The 20,410-nt window shown below is 34.8% G+C and overlaps 1 protein-coding gene across 1 annotated transcript; it reads left to right on the forward strand.

Moving 5' to 3' along the window:
* The first annotated feature begins 84 nt into the window (after positions 1–84).
* LOC131932747 (centromere protein I) lies at positions 85–12,775 on the forward strand. The gene is made up of 20 exons (XM_059289658.1): positions 85–327; positions 1,862–1,992; positions 2,564–2,707; positions 2,937–3,067; positions 3,235–3,342; positions 3,553–3,648; positions 3,738–3,827; positions 4,004–4,141; positions 4,690–4,842; positions 4,993–5,113; positions 5,225–5,307; positions 5,411–5,525; positions 5,706–5,770; positions 6,047–6,156; positions 6,521–6,743; positions 7,313–7,434; positions 7,739–7,917; positions 8,759–8,904; positions 9,448–9,489; positions 11,016–12,775. The coding sequence occupies exons 2-20, from the start codon at positions 1,863–1,865 to the stop codon at positions 11,109–11,111; spliced, it is 2,292 nt and encodes a 763-aa protein (XP_059145641.1). The 5' UTR covers positions 85–327; position 1,862; the 3' UTR covers positions 11,112–12,775.
* Positions 12,776–20,410: the final 7,635 nt, after the last annotated feature.

Genomic DNA, 20,410 nt, shown 5'->3' on the forward strand with positions numbered 1-20,410 from the left:
AAACCTTAGTCTACAAGGGCAACAACTAGGCCTATTTTAAATTATGCCTGGCGGAGAATTAAAAAGTTGGCTGATGTTTTGAAAACATCAGTACACAAACACAGAATCTGCTTAAAATTTAGTTCTAAATCTAGGCTAAAGATTCTGTATTTAATTTAGATCTCATTATTATTCAAACAAAAAACGGACTTTTATTTTAATTTCAGGTGTAGATCTAGATCTAGATTCTAGAATCTAGCTAAAACTAGACACTAGAAGAAAAAAAAAAAAATCAATGATTCCACTCAAATTCCAGTTTGAGTTCCACTGCTGATGCACTGACACTGAGTAAGTCAGTAACAGTTTAAAGTTTAAAATTATAATAAAATAGTTTAGATCTAGATCTAGATTTCTAGTTTAAATTAAAGTTTAATAGATTCTAGATCTGTAATAGTTTAAACTTTAAAGTTTGAGTTTCATTACTCAATGATTACTCTACTCAAGTCTACTCAGTCATTTCTGTGTTTATATTTTTATAGGCCCCTAATTGTTTGTAGATTCTAGTCCTTATTTAATATTTATTTAGTTTAGTGGCTAACTATTAGTATAAATTATAATTAAATTAACTATTTGTGCGGTTCGCTCCCCGTTACGCTAAATAAATCTTTACCCTAGGTCCTAGGTGGCGTAATTTGATTAGGCTAATTGTAGGCCTAAATGTAATGTAGGCCTATAGGACTAGGTACTAGGTCTATACTATAGCCTACTTTATTTACTATTTAGGCTAATTAATAATTAATTTATAATTTGCTTACTGCAGCTGTCACTATGTTTTCATTTTTAATTATTTTGCTTGTATCACTATCATCATAACTGAACCCTAACATGATTGATCCAAATGATATCAAGAACTAACCACCTTGAAAGGATGATAGGCCTTTATAGCCTGTATAATATAATATAGTATTTTTTTTTACAAAATACTGTAACTTTTATCTATTGGGTCATTTTTTAGCGCAATTTCCATTCTGGAGAATTGCGTTTATTAACTCGTCATTTCTGGGAATGGATGGATGGATGAATGGATGAATGTGTGTCCGGGCTTTAAGTCGTATCTCCTCCTCAACGAAGCAATATCGATGACTAGTTCCAAAAGCAATTATGTTAAGCAAGTTACGAGAATGAGCATAGGCCATTAAAATTCCGGGTTTCTTTCATGTATTTCCCGTAAAAGCCAAAAAACCTCGAAAAAATGCAGTTTTTGGCCCATATCTCGGCAACCAGACCACTTAGCGACTTGAAACATGTACCAATCGATTCCTGCCATAATTTAGAACAATATTGCCGAAGAAAGTTTTCAAAAATATCCTCTGGTTCGGTCACAAATTTTAAAATTACATAAACACCTACAAACCGATCGCTCTTCTAGCTTGAATGCACCCCATCATTATACGTCAGAGCTATTTTTAGATAACATAAGGAAATTGCGCATAAATGTCACTAGACTTTTTTAATTAACTTGCGCGCCTACTGAACGTGATGGCGCAGCCATGGAACGCGATGACGCATCTATTGAACGTGATGACGTGTGTGGTGTGGTTGTATATACATGCCGGAAGTAGAGATCTATCATCTTAATGATTATCATGTTGATAATCAAGTTCAACTAACCAATGGTTTTAATAACCCTGCTCTTGATTTCAAGGTGCTTAGTTTAGTTAGTAGTTAGGTTTATTTAATAAAAAACGTTTTAATAACTAACCAATGGTTTTACTAACCCTGCTCTTGATTTACTCTACGACAGAGCTATTTTTAGATAACATAAGGAAATTGCGCTAAAATTGTCACTAGACTTTTTAATTAACTTGTTTGTAATCATTAGCATGGCAACAGAAGAGAGTGTCTCTAAAGAACCAAGATCATCTACCAAGCGTCGTAGTTTAGAAGAACCTGAAGCATCAAAAAAACACAATGTTGATGGCTTGGAGAATGCCCTCAGATTTATGGTTACATGTATGTAATTTCACTGATCCAATGATAAAATATTGGGTGCTATTTCCCTTAATATTATTGTAGTGTCTGTGGTATTATATTAGAATAACATAATTTGGTCATTTTTTTAAAAATATAAAGTCATAGTACACATTTTTTTTCTGGTGTAAAATAAGGAAATTAACTTTACTTTTATGTATCATTGCATTTTACTTTTAAAAATTTTGTTTAATTAACGTTGAACTTTTTTTTGGTTTTTATTTTTTATTTGTATAGACAATAGCCACTTTTGATGACCATGAAAGCTATCAAGTTCAAGATAACCAAACATTGTATAAACATGCTAGTTAACCCTGCCCTTTAAATTTTAAAGTCTCATGAATCTGATATCCATTTATACGTCTTTGGCCAGAGATTTTAGAACAAATACTCTGACTAGCAAAATAAATCAACTTTTATCTTCCTTATGCTACTGGTTTCATTGTTTTGGGATCATTCCAATTTATAATCATATGCATCTATTGCCATTCATAATATGTAACAAAATATTGTTTTTTGTCTTTTAAAATTTGAATCCATTTTTATTATACAGTGAACCCAAGCACAGTAACAAGGGGTAATATAAAACTGCACTTGGCCATTGATGAAATAGTGAAACATTCACAAGAAGAAGGACTTACGCCAGACCAGATAAAAACACTTGTTGATGTTATCACAAGCCCTAATAAAAACATTTGTGAGTTTTTAAATATTCAAAAACAATTAGTTTCCATGTGTTTTTTGGGCTATATTTTGATAATAAATAATCAACAATATATTTTATTTACCTATTAGTATATTAATTTCATAGTTAATTAAATATTAATAAAATAGATTTAGGCTTTATATTTTGTTTCAATATCCAGTTATTTAAAAAACTACACAAACTTTATTCCAACCAACAATGTTTATTCTTAATATTTTAGCTCAGACTCTGCGCACCAAATTTGTGAAATGTTTACTTCCATCCATGAAAGTGCCACAGTCGGTTGTGGTTCGAGTAATCTCATACATCAGCACAAGAATTTTCAGTACCCCTGGCCCATCAAACCTACATGTAAGCAAACATTACCTACATTCTTTTTATTTATTGAACTTAACATTTAAAAAAAAATTGATTAGAACTCATTTAATGTGATTAATTATGCTTTTATTAATTTTTATGATGTTTGATACATTAACTGTGTTACCGTAGTTACCATTTATGATGTTATATTTATATAGAGCACTTTACTACGATGGATTCTACTCACATTTGACTACCTAGATGGATACGATCAGCTCCATAAAGTTTATGACATTATTTTTCAGTTCGTCAACTCCTATCTCTTGGTATGTTCATATTATAATATAGCAGTTTATTTAGGCTATATCTATCAATGGATAACTAATGTTTGTCTTTTTCATGTTAATATATAAGCTTTATTTTAATAAAATTATTTTTCCTTTACAAATGGTTTAAAAATAATGTATAATTTGAATAATGTTTGCTATGATTACTTATTTTTTACAATATAATGAAAAATTTTTTTTTTCTCACAGCTGCCTCATGCTTGTCACCTACTGTTTCTTTTGACGAGAAAATGCGATGTTAGGCTGTATAAAGTTCATAAGTTATTGGAGCTGACAAACAAAATTGTAAGACCTCTTGAACTTTTGTTCAGTTTCAGTCGTGAAGACTTGTCTGTGATATTTGACTTGACTGAAAGTGAAATATTTTCTTTCAGGGACCTGAGCCGTACCTTGTGGGTTTATTGATGATTTACAAAGTGTTCTGTCCTCACCTAGTCAGCATGAGACTAAGCACTACTCACAAGGTAGACAAAATATATTGGTTTTCATAATGGCGATTTATAAGGCTTTGTTGAATCAATTTCTGGTTTATGTATGTGTTTAACTTAAATAAATGTGTGATTAGATTATCAGTTTACAAACTAATAAACTTTCTCATTTTGCACACTGCCTGTTATGGCTTACATACTTGTCTGTGCAGGTGTACTTCAAAGCTCATGATGTAGTTTGGAGATCGCACATTTCAGCAGTGGTCAATGGGAGACTAGTAGATGACCAGAGATTAGCGGCAGATGTTTCCAATGTCAAAATGAGACGAGAAAAAGAAGCAGCGCCACCTGTGAGCAGTATTAAATTTTTATTATAAATAAGTTACTAGGAACACAATTGATACATAGGTTAACAAACACAGGGTGATAATCTATATATATAATTCTCTTCTTGGAGACGATAGAAAACAAGCTGTGAGCGCGCTCCCTACCACCCCCACCCCTACATGATCTGGTGAGCTGTGGTTCATGCTAAATGTTCACAATCGTAGAGCCTGGTTTAGTGACGACCATTAGGGGAAGATAATTTAGTTTGCAAACGATTTTAAACTTAAGGGAGGTAACTAAGAGGAGTTTACTTTCACGTGGGGGGGGGGGGTTTGGGGAAAGGAAGGGGGGTTATCATCCTTAACGAGCTACTGATAGTGTTTTAAAGCAAATATTTTCAATGGCAGCGTTGTTACTGTCAAATTCACGAATTATGAATTACTGAAAAGTAGAAAATAAAACAACTAAATAGCGGCGTATGATATGCCGCGGGTCGGCTCGTTATCAATATAACTGAACTTTTTAAAACTTGCACTGGGCATAACAAAGTTTTCTTTCATTTTAAATTTAGCGATCAAAGAAACAAAAATTGGTAGTGCCAGGACCTCACTCTGCAGCTGATGAAGTCCAAGAAGAGAAGGACATAGAAGATGAAAATAAGAGTGTCCCTTTTGAACAGATAGAATCATTTACAGACTTTTTAGATGCATTAGAAAAAATTGAGGTGATTATTCATTAGATCTATAATCTATGTGTTTTAAAAAATATTTCATGCTTAGGATAAAATTATTTTTTTTTGGCACTAAAGTAAATGAGATATTTGGAATCAAGTTTTTTACTTATTTTACAAAATAAACATGCACACCAATTTCAGTATCCCAGTCAGATAGCAACAGCTTTAAATGATCGCCGCCTTCAGCTTTTATTGTCGTGTGAACCTGATCGAATAGTGATAACACGCCTCTGTTTTTGGATTCAGCATGTGTTTGCTTTTGGTAATTATTACATAGTTTTCTAACTACCGAAATCATTTCATGCAACTAATCGACTTTCACTATAACAGCCAAATTTAATTTATGTTATTATTTTAAAAATCATCGTGCTAGGTTTTAAAGGAGCAGATAAAGATGGGCTTGAAAGAAATGAGAAATTGCTCCAGATGTTGTTGACATTCTCACAGAATGTTCAGGTAATTTCTTATATTTGAACAGTTATATCCCTTTTAATTATGAAATGTATAGAAATATATTAGTTCATTGCCTTTTAATCACTTCAATTTTTGTGTTCTTTAGGGTCTCCCTATAGTTGAAGGATTTCTTGAGAGTTATCTCCCTACATGGAATGGACAGAGCTATGCACCTTTAATCTTCTCTTTAATTACTTGCATTCGACCCAGCTCTTATCAAGGTAAAGTGTCGGTGATCTCAAAATATTTGGGCAAACATTCATTTGGGTATTTCTCCCAGTCAAGACATTCAAATAAGGGTCTTTCAGGCATAGGGCAATGTTGTAGACTTGTTTAAAGAAGATTGTTGTGTCTGTTAAAATACTTCCAGATTTAGTGCAGCTCTTTCATTTTTCTTCCAGAGTTACATTGTTCCATTCTTGAGCCCCTGCACAGACTGTTTTTCTCATCTGATGTTTACTTTAAGGTTGGTATATTTTGTCTTGTGTGTCTGTTGATTTATCATCTAAGCTATCCATCTTTCTGGATGCTTAACTTTCATTTTCTATTTAACACAATATTAGAGAAAATAGAAATGTCTTGCCAGCTGCAAAAACATTTTCTGTGTTTTTTTACCACCTAATTTTAGTAGTTAAAAAGTATAGATTTAAATGCACCTTTGCTGTTTTATTCAGGGTTAGAGTTCTTCAGTTTTGTTTATGTTGTAAATTACTAACAGATTCATCTTTTTAAACTTCCACAGTCGATGTGTATAACATCATTGACTAAATTAATTCAAAATTTGTCCATGGAGGCGCATCTACAAATTGTTTCTAAAGAAGTCCAACAGAAAGGACCTTCAGTATCAAAACAGTAAATAGACTGTATGGCTGGGCCATACGTTTGTAATTTACATATAAATTTTTTATTTAGTTTTAAAATGTTAACTAATTTAGAACTAAAATCTACTAAAAATTGAATTCCCAGTCTATGGGTTGATTATTAAATATGAGCTTATTTATTGTTGCTGTCACTAGTTCTAAAATTTCTGAATATTTTTCTGTACACGTCATTAGAGAAGCTGGTTTAATTCACTCTAACAATAAAAATTGTAGTGTTAACTATCTACTCTATAAAAACCATCCCATTAATTTACATTGTGACACGTACTTGTGGTACTATACTATCGCCCTTGTTATATGTAAGCTGTTAAAAGAACTGATTTACTGTGTTGCAGATCAGAGATGGAGGAGAGCCGAGAAGACACAAGACCAAGCCCAGACGTCACCAAAGACCATGAAGCTACAGGAGAGGGGAGTGAGAAAGATAAAGTCTTGACTACAATACAGACCATTCTCTTCCAGCTAGTCAGCCTGCTCGATGGCGTCATTGTTGTTGGAATGAGAATGGAAAATGATCATTACCTTCTGCAGAGCACAGCGCTGGATTTAATTTATACGGTACATTTGATGTATTTTCCTTTTTGATATGTTAATATTTTTAAAAACTACTTCCGGGCTGTACATAAATAACAATAACCTCACCCTTTTTAGAATGATATTCATCCCCATTGCAACACATCTTTTAAAATGTTATACTTACAATAACAACAGCATACTTCATCCTAATTCTTGGTCATTTCACAAATGTAATAGTCAGAGTTTGAACTTAGTAACTGAAATGTATAGTTCATGCATTTAACTATGTTATATCATAAATACCTATGAAACTGTTAGAAAACATTTTTTTGTTGTAAAAAAACATATTTCATATTTAATGTTACACATTTTTTCAAATTTACTTAAAACATACAAATAATGATGTGGCATTTGTGGAACGACGATGATAATATCTCAGAATTGCATTGTTCTTATAGCTTATAACAAAACAGCCCTGAAATATTCCTTATATAAATCTAGTATTTCTGAGGACAATAAAACAATTTTTTTTAAAATTCCTGTTTGCATTCATCCAGTGTATCCCCCTGACATTACACAACAAATGTTATAACGTTTTTCTTTTTGAGCAGGTTTCTGTCATTTTCCAAAAGTATTGCATTCCACTGGTGTGTCTTCCTATTCGAATGATTCATCGTCTGCTTTTATCTGATTGTCCAGCCACCTTAGCTCGATTGTGTGGAATAATAAACTCGTAATTACTATTATTTTTAATTAAAATTAATAAAATGCACATATGCTTTATTAATAACTTAAATTTTTGTTTTCCACTTAAAGTATTTTATGTAATTTACAAAATTACTTTGCCTTGAATATGATTCAAGTATTTTTTTTTAATTGATAACTAAAAATTTTGTATTTATGTAAAAAAAAAATAACTTACTTTAAAATTGAATTTATGTTTAAATATTAGTTTGTTTTACACTGAAGTAATAATTATTTTAGATATTTTTTCTGACATGAAAGACAACTGTTTTTAAATATTTTTATCAAATAAGATTCAGAGAGGCATTCACGTCTCTGCGTAACAACAGTGAAAAATGGAACACGACAGCTATAACCTGTGACACTATGGTTGCTACCCAAGTATTTCAGGCAGACACCTTGAGGGCTGAGGGTCGGGGAAAAGACAAGTTCAATGCCCTCTTGCTCGATGCCCTCGGCATGTTATGGCAAGGTGAACTGTTGTTTACATTTAAAATTAGTTTGCATAGTTAACCCAATCATAAACTTTCACTAACAGAAAACAAATTTTAAGGACCAGCTTCATCATCTTTCCCCGTTCGTGCCCAAAACATTGGGCAGATTATATAGAGTTCATCTGTTTCAGGGACCTCAGCTTCGGATAATGTTCTCAGCCTTATGCTAAGTTTATTTGGTTTCACTAACTTAACCCTTTGAGCCCGACAGGCCGGAAAACCAGCTTCAACATTAGGCATATATGTCAGAAAAGCCAGTTTTCATAGTCCTAACCGTCTTATTAAATATAATCAGCAGCAGACAGTATAAAATGGTGCATATGTCTTTTTAGTGTGGGATTATGATTCTAAAAATAGATTTAGGGGAAAGTTTAAAGTAAAAGTGTTTGCATTTCGTAAAATACAAAAAACTGAGCCACAGCTATCGGCTATGCTCATTTTATATACATTGTTATGTTCATACATTGTAAAAAAAATTAAGAATTTCCGAATCTTGCTGAATTGTTATTTGATACTGAGCCTGGATATAAAATGTGGTTTGATTATCTCAAACGGTTCGAAAGTTATAGGCAAAGATAAGTGAAAATCGGTTTGGGCCTGGGAGCTCAGGAACTGGGAGAAATTAGGCCAGGGAGGCCCGGACAAAGGGTTAAGTCAGGTACCCATCAGATCTGGGTGGACTCAGAGATTTCCTACAGGCTAGAATCTAGGTTCTGAACTCATGGATTTTGGGTTAGACGTAAGCTCTACCATTTGACCACGCCATCCACAAGTACTAGTTTACTGCCACATAAACTCAATGAAACAATTTATTTTCAGGACGCCTGTTTGCAGAAAGGAGAAACTTTAAATCCATTTTTCAGTTTAAGCCACCCTCTCATCTGGAGGGGAAGTTAAAAGACAATGCACTAACTATTTACAATGGACCTGCATTTTTAGCGCTGGCGTACAAATTCTTAAAGGAGGTAAAGTTTTCCTTATAAGCTATTAAACTTAAAGAATATTTTGTAAAATGCCCTTTCAAACTTTATGGCCCATTCACTTACTTCAGCATATAAAGGGATAGTTCGGTCAGCACTATGCACAGCCGCCTTAGTTTCCCTAATGTTATTCAGTTACCCATCAAAGCTGGGTAGACCCAGGGAAGTCTTACAGACTTTAGCCCGGGATCCGAACTCGAGCCTTTCAAGTTAGTGGTCTGATGCTTTACCACTTGACTACACCATCCCCTTTCAACAAGTTTAATTTAAACTAAATATAACATATTTTTAAAAAATAACTTATATTTTCTACACCATTCATTATATAATTTGAAAAAGTCAGATCAGTTTTGTTTTTGCATTCTCTATTTTTGGAGGCTTAAACAAGTTCTGACCTGCTGATTTTTTTAGAAACGTTCTTTTACCAATCATACCTGAATTGATCTGTTTTTTTCTGTTACCTGCTTTTGTAAGTTGATTATCTTTTGTTAAATAAGCTGAACTATATAAATGTCTTTTTGGTTTCAGACTCAAGGAGAGGACAAAAAGGTTCATCCACTCCAGATTGAGGTTAGTCTGCTTGTTTGTTGTAGTCTGCTTGTTAGTGTCTGGTTGTTAGTTATAATCTAGTAAGTTAGTTATAGTCTAGGTTTAGTTGTTTATGTATAGTCTGGTTGTAAGTTATACTGTGGCTTGTAGTTATAGTGTAGTTGGTTGTTATAGTCTAGGTTTAGTTATAGTCTGGTTATTAGTAATAATCTTGTTTAACCCTTTGAGCCCGGGCCTCCCTGGCCTAATTTCTCCCATTTCCTGAGCTCCCAGGGCCAAACCAAATTTTCACTTATCTGCTTCCAACTTTGCCTATAACTTTTGAATCGTTTGAGATAATCAAGCCAAATTTGGTATCCAGACTCTGGATCAAACATCAATGCAGCAAGATTCCGAAATTCTTTTTTTTCAATGTTTGAACAGAACAATGTTTCTAAAACGAACACATAATTATTGTTTTGATAGAACATAGAAGAAACCAATTTACAATTAGTAATTAGTAATTGTTTTGTTATTATTGATACCTGGCCATACTAGTTCAACGCCAGAAGTCCACTTTTGTGTGACAACTTTCAAAACAGTTATCACTGCTGGACCCGATGCAAAGAAAAAATTCGCATGTTTTGCATCAGTAAACATTTTTTTTTCGTTTCAGCAAGTTTTTGTCCTTGACACCACGTGCATCAGAACGTACTTGAACAGTTTCATTGTCACTGTCAATTTCAATGGCACTGTGTTCAGTCTCAAATTCAACGTCACTATCATCACAATATAGACTATATAGATTATTATCTTCTTCATCAGAATCAATAAGTAGTTGTATTGCCTGAGATGCAGTCATTCTATTTCTTTTGTTGATATTTCGGTCTTTTGCTTCATCTTTTGCACCAACTTTATATGATGAAGTCGACGGCTGTGGCTCAGCTTTTTGTTTCAGCGGCATTGCTACGAAATGTAAACACTTTCATTTTCACTTATTCCTAAAAATCAATTTTTAATATCATAATCCCGCACTCAAAAGACATATGCGCAGTTTTAGTCAGTCTTCCGCTAATTATATTTAATTAGATGGTATACCAGCCGCAAGGAATATGACGCTAGATCATCGGGCCGGAAAACCGGCTTTTCGGACATATATGCCTAATGTTAAAGCCGGTTTACCGGCCTAGCGGGCTCAAAGGGTTAATACTGTTACAATATTTCTTAATATTATGTATATCATGGTTACGTCCCTTGAGTGTTCACTGTGTTATCCATGATGTGTAGTTGATATGTAAATGTAGTCAGTTAATGAAAGGTAGAGTCAGAGACAGGACGTGTCGTCTGAGCTTTGTGTATATAAGAATAAAGTATTAGAGTTAACTCAAAAAACTGTGTGTAAGTAAGGTAACAAATACAATTTGGTTTTAGTTGAATTGCAACATATTAGCCATTTTTATTTCTAATTTCAACTTCTCTCTTCAGTTAGATAGCATATCATATAAAATTCTGAAAAAAATCCACTATTGCAAATAAAAATATATTTTTTTTACCATTTATACTTTCAGGGTTTCAAGGACACATATTTAGTTTTTTTGGAGAGAGAAAATTTCCCAGAATTCAAACAGTTGGTCAGCCTGAACATCAAGGGCCAGAAGACTTGACCGAGTGGTTGGTGATATGGTGGAGCTAAAGTCTTTATATGTGTGGTTTCAAGTTGGAAGTGAAGCAGACATAATCACAGTTGTTTCACAATAGCTAAAGTCATCATATGTTTGGCTTAAAATAGGGAGTGAAGCAAATAATCACAGATATAATTCTATAGCTAAAATCATTAATTGTGTGGCTATCATGGTAGGAGTACACATAATCACTCATTGCACATTAGCCAAAGTCATGTGTTTGGTTTCATGTTGGTAGTGAACCACATATAATCACAGTTAATTCACAATAGCTAAAGTAATCATATGTTCAGTTTCAAGTTTCTCATTCTCCTGTCCTCTTTTGTTTATTCTAAAGCAGTGGTTCTCAACCTGGGTTTGATCAAACCCCAGGGGTTCAGTGAGTCAGTCTGAGGGGTTTGGTGGAGGTCGACACACCTCACTCAAATGATTCACGATCAGATTTTGTCAGTGATGACGATAGAACTACTAAGAAGGGTTTAGGGAATGTGCATATAAAACTTGTGGGGTTCGGCACCTCCAAAAGGTGAAAAATCACTGCTCTAGAGAGAGCACGAAATGTCTTAGTAGACACCATAGGGAGGTAACAAATGAAAACCTTTGTTACTCAGTTTTTTAGTCCTCAGGGCATGAAAAATGACTAGGTGACATTACCCTGAACATGATAAATACCATGACAGTTTGTACATTCCCAAGTCTTTTAAATGTACATTGTTTCTTGGTACATTAAGTGATTTTATTCTAATTTTAAATTATTAATTCTTTTTTTAAAAATGAACTCCGCTACGTTTCATTTAAAAAAAATATATATTTAAATGTGTGGAATTTAGGTTAGCTACTATGTTGTAACATAATGAATATGTTGTTGTTTGTGCTAAATATGTACACATCAAACGTTTTTATTGGTATTAAATTTGTAGGCTACACTATTTATTGTACCCAATGCTGTTTTTGGTATTTTAATGTACACAATTTATTGTACACAATATTGTAAGCTATACTATAAATGCTAGCACAGTTCATGATATCCCAGTATGGGAAATATGCAAGTAGAATCAATGTCACTTTAACACAGCCTTTTATCTAGTCTCTTCATCATATAATTATGAAGTTTTTTCTTAAAAAGTTAATGTAGCCTGATCTTCAGTTTACACAATTGTGTTGTGCTATTCTTGTGGACATTCATAAATATAACATTGTAACAAAAATATTTTAAAACAAAAAGAGCTTGCTAAAGATAAGTAAATTAACTTTGAATAATTTAAAGACAAAGGAAGTGTTGAAAGTTTGACTAGAGTTAACTACCCTTGCTAGATATTTCTCTGGTTTTGTACTAAACTTTCATTGTTATATTCTGTATATTTTTTTACTGTAAATATTTTGTACTTGTCTATATTTAATTCATGTATATTTATCCCTGCCCTGGTTATAAACATGCCAGAGATTTATACAGTGTTGTCCCATAGTTTATGTTGTTATGAAGATTTATTTAAATGAGAAGTAATTTGCATATTCATGTAAGGATTGACTGTCCTTCAGATATTTAAAAAATATATTGCAATAAAATAAACTTAGAATGTACTGTCAACAGTATGTGTTGATTTCTTTTCTATCCAGCTGGTCAGAATAAACTATTCTTCATCTTCTTTGTTCTTAATTTTTGATGTTGGAAGATATTCCCTCCACTATAATTGAGTATCACTTGTCAACTTGGTATGCACCATATAGGCCGTTGACTACGATTTCAGACTGCTTTTCTTTTTAGATTTGCTTCCATAGCCTTTGTCCAACCAAGAACAAACTACAACGAAGCGGTTGTTTGATTTTAGAGTTGTCTCTCCTGGAATAGTGGCTGTCCCCAGCTATCGAGCCTCATGGCCCTGGGAGGTTCGAACTCTAAATTGTTTAGGTTTAACAACCCTGAGATTTACCGTCTAGACCACACAATGTTCAAAATGTGTTACCTGTCTATTGTTCCTGTCAATACTAAGTCAACAAAGTAATGCCAGATTGTTCCATGTCCATGACTTTAAAAAGTGAAGTGGCACAACCCCTTGTATATGGCCATATGGTTTTGTTTCCTTTTGCCACAATTTTCTTTGGCCAGGGCCACTTGCGTTCTGTTTAAACATTTATTGTATAGAACAAAATTTAACCATCACGTAGCTACATGGAAGACAAACCGCAAATTCTTAATTTCGTAAATCAGTCCCAACCTTCTAAATTACATTTTTTTTAAACTTTTAAAATACGATTTAAAAAAAAATAAATTCTCCACAGCAAAGTAAAACAAAATAAAAACTCAAAACAAACAAACGGAACAAAACGTTGAGCTATTGTTTTTTTTTTCCTTCCCTTCGTGACCCACGTCTGAAAATGGAAACAAAAAGAGCTTTCATTCAGTAGTCGACGCTAAGCCTTAGCCAACAAGTCCAGACCATGTAGTGAATCGAGTATCCCACTAGGTATCGATACCTTTGACTGGGCATCAATCAAATCCTTAAGCCCCGCCCCCGGGGAGAGATTCAAAACTCGGATTTCTGTGATTCCTGCAGATACTTGCTCAATCATCTTCTTGATCTGCCACTAGAGACCACATGGGCGGCACCACGTGTGGTCGGTATGTGGCCCATAACCATCATTTAGGGCTGCTCTTTAATAGTCGTCTGGGCTTCTAGAGGAGAAGGGCCCGGGGGGGGGGGAGGAATAGTGGTAGGGCGATGTGACATCATACAATGTTTTAACCGATTCCCGTTCGTGCCCAAGACAAACGCGGAAGATGAAGTAGAGTTCATCTGTTTCAATAGCATCGGTTTACAGGGTATAGTATACTCATCACTATGCCCGGCCGTCTTGGTTTCCCCAAGGTGGGTCAGGTACCCATCAGAGCTGAGTGGACTCAAGGACGCCCTGCAGATCCTTGCACCGTGGACTAGTAACAAATACATGAATATCTTTTCCAGTGGAGCAACCAAATAAAAACGTATGCAAATAAAACTTAAAACATTTTTTAAAATACTTTATAAAGAATCTATTTACTAAACACGTTGGTCGCAAAAATAAATATGTTAGAAATTTCATAAGTGACCAACACACTTTTACTATTTCTCTGAAGTAAGACAAGTTCATTTTAGTTCTTATTTTTACTACATTTAAAGTTTATTATTATAAAGTTGTTTTTTTTAAAATAGGCCTACTTGAATTTAGAAATGTTCCCGAACAAAAAGGCTATTTGCTGCTGCACCTCGAGTAAAGGGAAACAACTCCATTACACAATAAATGAGATCCCCTGATGATTCCATACTGTAGACATAAGTAAAAGCTTCAATATGGCAGGGAAGGGAATACAAAGTGATGGGGATAGAGGTGGAGGAATCAAGTCAAAGAAAAATATTTAAAAAAAAAACTTCCTATCAATACACATGAATAAACTGGTAGCAACAAATCATCTAGTGTTTTAGGATAATCTTATTAAAAGCGCGCGCCTCCCGATAATCTGCTTGTCAGGTATGGCCATACATCCTGTATGCTGTGTCCAAGTAGCCGCATGACAGGTGTGTGATGTATGTGAATATTATGGGATGACCTCTGTATGATGTATGTGAGTATTATGGGATGATCTCTGTATGATGTATGTGGGTATTATGAGATGACCTCTGTGTGATGAATGTGAGTATTATGGGACGACCTCTGTAAGATGTATGTGAGTATTAAGAGGATACCGCTGTGTGATTATCAAGCGAGTTGTATTAGTTTGTTTTCACAAATCCTTACCACAGATGGGATTAACAATCATCCAGTACAAAATGTAGAGGGTAAAAAAGACAGTCAATGAAACAATGTTTATTTACTGATGAGACAAAAAGACAACAAAAAAAAAAAACAAAAAAAAAAACAACAACGTGGAATTGATTTCATTGTGTTATGAGAAAAATACGAACAGGGTTTGTTCCCGGGTTGGGCAAATGAAACTTCCACTGGAAAAAGGCTAGGCCTCTCTCTTTGTAATACTTCTCAACTTTGTTCGAAATGGGGAGGGGGGTGAGAACCTAGAGCATTGACTCACCATTTTTAAATTATTTAAATTCTCAAGTTTTAAAATAAAATTGAAATGTGACGTTTTTGTATTATGTATAAGTAACCCATTTTCAATGAATGAATGTACATGTGAAAGAAGTATTACTATTGTAAATCTGTACCAGTCCTCACAAGCTGATGATGAAAACTGTAATACAATAGCAAACAACCACAGGCAAGAACTTGTCTGAGGCGGAAAAAATATTCATTTACGCAATTAATTTGACGTAGAAAGCCTTCGGCTACCTACTCATCAATAATACTCAGGCGCTATGGGCATACATCACGTACGGTATGCTAAAGACATTGAGCACGGGAACCCATACATTGAAAACTGTCCTTACAGACCTAAGCGGAACACTGTATATCGATGACGGTCAGAAAGTTTACGAGCCAAGTAAAAAACCGGCATATAAAATTTGTCACCGACCCAAACAAAGGAGAGTAAGGTAGAGGTAAAAAATTTCTTTTAAATACACGGAACAAAACTGGTTGGAGTCAGAGCAGTGTTTCTTCCAGACTTTTTTCTCCGGAAGGCACTTGAAATTTTCGGGGGGGGGGGGGGGGGGCGTTAGACTTTCTTCGGGGGGGGGGGGGGGCGGACACTGTTGAAAATATATATTTTCTATATAAATTATATAAATTTCATTTCGTTCGGGGGAGCGGTAGAATATTTTCGGGGGGGGGGGGATATTTTCCGAAGAGATGTCTGGAAGAAACTCTGAGTCAGAGGCGTAGCGAAGGGGGTGGGTAGATACATATTTCCCCGGGCGCCGACCCTAGGGGCGCCAAAATGGGTTTGAAAAAAATTAAAAGTTAATTTTAGCTGCAGTTTTGAAGTATAAACATAAAAAAATATATATAAATGGGGGGGGGGGGGGGTGGGCGCCAAATTGAAAGCTTGTCCCCGGGCGCCGGGAGGGTCGCTACGCCTCTGGTTAGAGTGTGTGCACTGGTGAGGCAGCAAGATTGTTGGTTTTCTGGTATTCCGGTATCACAGTGGTGACAAAAAGTTTGGAACGCCCTGGTTTGTTGAAGAGAGCAACATAATTCTGAGTTGCACTAAGTCTATGTAGCAGATACGACAGCGATATGAAAGTGGGGTGACAGCCAATAGGCTCACAGATAGACCGTGGTCAATTACCGTGTAGTAACTGACCTCCATCAGATAGTTGTCTCATCACTGAGATAATCCACTGCAAGCAAACTACTTGACTTGACATGATTTAATCCTCTTTACTTCTTTGTAGAGAGTAGGACCTCTACAATAACGCAAGCACACTAAAATGGGAATACTTCTAAGCATAGCCCATATAGGAAGATGGTGAAAATGTAAACAAAAAGTAGGGATAAAATTAAAAACTGTTTAATTTATAAGCAATTGAAAACAATCATCACATAGGTGTTTTAAAATGTTTGTAAAAACATGATACATTATTTTTGGTTCATTTTAGAAGTTCAACTACTTGCGTTTGTACCCGCTTTGTTTCGTTTATTGACATATCTGAAGTAAAATTATTAGTTTAAAAAAAAAGAGATAATTATAGATGGTGTCTTTGGTTAGTTTTCGAATTTCTCAACAGTAGAAAAAATATCATCCTTAAGATAATCTTCAAAATATGGAATTTCTTTTTGCCTCTTTCTTTTTTTTTTAAGAGGGGAGGGGTTGATAGAAACTTATTCGGCCGTAAAATGTACTGGGGATTAGTGTCAAAAAGGATAACATCATAACAGAGTCGCTTCCCTTTTATTTGAATGAGACTATTCAAGGATTTTGTCAGTTGAAGAGGTCGGTTTTTAAAGGGAGACAACCTTTTAGATATTGGAAATGTTTTTAGAGATTGACGGTGAACTCGAAAGTTTAGATTAATTAGAAAATTAATCAACCGACTTTTGTAAATGACATACAAATTGTATAGGCCCTATTTTAAAAATAAATAAATATTGATCTTTTTAATTTAATCAGCTTCAAGGTTTTAAAATTTTTATTTTTAACAAATTACATTTTAAGTTAGGTTTTGGATTATAAAAGCAACCTTTTAAATGTTAACATTATACCAATGAGAATATTTATGGATGAGTACTTGACGTCAAGAAGCTATTTATAGAAGAAGAAATGGTTCGTGGAAAAGGAGTAACTTCTTTTTGATTTACAAACAATACGGAATGGTCTCCCCTTTCGTTTACGCCAGGGAAAAAATAAAAGCTCGCGGTAATGAAACGTGTGCCATGAGCAGAAGATCTGTCGTCTGGAAAGGTCAATTCAAGCAAATTACACGAATCGTGGTGAATCGGATCTGATGCAGATGGATCTGTGCCGGCTCCAAACTCAATCACGTGAGAGAAAGCATTTTTTGGTTTCGTATTCCGGGAGATAGTTTCGTATTTTTTAAATATATTTTTTACAGCGTTGACTTAACATATGAACGAATACACGATGAAAGCGAAAGGTGCACTATTTTTTTTTGTTTTTATTAGATTGTCGGTTTATTTATTTTGTCACGTGACGCTTCACGAGTAAACACAATTTTATCAGCCCGCTTTTACAATGGATTTACCATATTGGCAAGTTTGTAGCCAAACTTTCAAAGATGTTTTGCTGTTTTTCAGACTATTGCACAACCATCTATTCTGATTCTGATTCTATCGACAGAAAGACTCATTCAGATGTTAGTTCTAACTTACACTAGATTCTAGAATTTCTATTAAATGTATCATACCTTTAAATTAACTTATACTGCTTAATAAGTTTGTTTTGGTCATATAATGTGGGCTACGTATTCTTAAAAGAAATATTTGCTGGTAAAAAAAAAAAATTTTAACGCATATTTTTAAATTATGAGCTCATCTGATATAATTTCCATACACATGTTTTGATGCATGCAATCAATGGAAATTGGAATTGTTGAGACTTAAATTGCAATAGAATTATGTTTTAGTATGATTCTCAAATTTCCGGCACGAAATTGGCAATTATTTTTCAGATTTTGCTACGTCATCAATACCAATAGAAATACGTCATCTGTTCATGAGCTAGACTTTTTTTTTTCTTCGTTCTTAATTGTATTGTTGATATTGGGGGAGGGGTATCTCTTCCAACAGTTTTAAGTAAAATGTATCAACATGCAATGCGCCATATGGCATGTTGATTCTGATATCAGCGGGTTTTTTCTTTTCTTGAAAATGGACCTTTGTCCATTCAAGAACAATCTGCAAGGCCGCAGAGATTTGATCTTAGGGTTTTCCCTCTTAGATGGGCTTCTTTCCTCAGATTACGACACTCATCTACCAGGCGTCCGAACTCTGGGTGTAATAGATTGAAATAATTGTGAGGTCAAGGGAACTCACTCTTCTGTATTAGTTATATTTATAATATTGTTATCTTGAGTGATGTCCCTTGTATACTTCCTTCAGTCCTCTCTGGTGTGTTACCATCGTGATGTAGTTAGACCCATTAAATGTGTTATATACAACCACAGGCTTCTGTCGTCAATCTATTATAACTGGCGACGAAGGATAAACATCTACTAGAAAGAGCACCTACTTACGCAAAAAAGAGGTTTGCTAGAGCTTATTAGCTAATTATTTCTAGAATTATGGCGCTGTATGGCCAAATTAAAGAATTTGATGCGAATGATGAAATCATTCAAGATTACCTAGAGAGGTTAAGCTTTTACCTAGAAGCTAACGACGTGACGATAGAAGCCAAAAAGAGAGCTGTTTTGTTAACAGTCATAGGGCCTCAACAATTTAGGCTACTAAAAGACTTATGCGCACCAGCCAGTCTAACTACCAAGAGCTTTAACGAGCTGAGCAAATTGCTAACAGACCACCATGCGCCTGTACCATCAAAGTTTCTATGTCGAGCTAGATTTGACAGTAGGACTCGTCAACCAAACGAGTCAATATCAGAATATGTTGCTGCTTTACGTCATTTAAGTAGATTTTGTGAATTCGGCGATACGCTGTCTGACAGACTATGTGAAAAGTTTGTGACAGGTGTAAACAGCCCTGATATTCAAAGAAAGTTGCTGCTCGAGTCAGATCTAAAATTGGAAAAAGCAATACAACTTGCAACTTCATTCCAGCAGTCATCAGATGCGGCGAAATCTCTTACGCCTTCAGGGATCCATGCAGTAAACAGCAGGTTAGTCAATAAACATCAACCCCAACAGAGCATTCCAACTTATGCTAAACAGCCTGCTCGTTCAAATCCTAGATCTAAATCTAGTAATAATTATCAAAAATGTCATCGATGCAAAGGTCCCCATGCATCTCATCGGTGCAAGTTCAAGTCTGCAACTTGTTATAAGTGCAGTAAGCAAGGTCACATTGCCAAGGCCTGCTTTGCAAAGTCTTCGTCTGTTGCTAAATCTAGCCAGTCAAGACAGTACCGCAACCAAAGGCAGCACTATGTTAACTCTCACCAAGACTACCTAACCCAACCAATGAACCACTCTACCTGTGAAAATGCTCAAACTGATTCGCAGCCGGATTTCAGCCTGTTCTCTGTGAAATCAATAAGTCATGCTCCCATCAATGTACAAGTTAATATCAACGGTAAGAGCATCAGCTTCCAACTTGACACTGGAGCATCTCTAACAGTCATAACAAAGAAAGAGTTTGACGCTGTCACAGGAGGATCAGTGCCTCTACAGCCGTGTCACAAGTGTCTAACAACATACACTGGTGACAATGTTCCGGTAATAGGAGAGTGTATGGTTCATGTAAGTTATAATGGTCAAAGTGTTAAACTTCCTCTTCTTGTGGTTGAAGGAAATGGACCGCCATTACTAGGTAGGAACTGGTTAAGTGATCTTAAGTTAAATTGGGAGAGTATTTGTTCATTGAAGAATGTAAAAGAATCTAGTCTTACTTCACTAGATAAAGTAATATCTGAAAATAAATGTGTTTTTGGTAATCATGGATTACTAAATGATAGAACAGTGAAGTTAAGCATTAAAGATACAAATCCAAGATACTGCAAAGCTAGAGTTCCACCTTATGCAATGAGGAATAAAATTGAAAATGAGCTAAGTAGATTGGAATCTAATGGCATCATAAAGAAGGTAGACTATTCCGATTGGGCGACACCCATTGTGCCAGTGTTAAAGAAGGATGGTTCTATAAGAATTTGTGGAGATTATAAAACTACACTGAATAAGCAAATAGAGCTAAATAGGTACCCTATACCTAACATTGAG

Source organism: Physella acuta, unplaced genomic scaffold, assembly GCF_028476545.2.
Source record: "Physella acuta isolate Inbredline_101_S28 unplaced genomic scaffold, ASM2847654v3 ptg002269l, whole genome shotgun sequence".
Lineage (NCBI taxonomy): Eukaryota > Metazoa > Mollusca > Gastropoda > Physidae > Physella > Physella acuta.

What these genes read in the sequence shown, in the direction of transcription:
- LOC131932747 (XM_059289658.1), top strand. Translation starts at nt 1,863, where the DNA reads ATGGCAACAGAAGAGAGTGTCTCTAAAGAACCAAGATCATCTACCAAG. An exon ending in GGACCTTCAGTATCAAAACA is followed by an intron (nt 6,157 to 6,520) that starts GTAAATAGACTG and finishes ACTGTGTTGCAG; the next exon opens with ATCAGAGATGGAGGAGAGCC. An exon ending in TTCATCCACTCCAGATTGAG is followed by an intron (nt 9,490 to 11,015) that starts GTTAGTCTGCTT and finishes TTATACTTTCAG; the next exon opens with GGTTTCAAGGACACATATTT.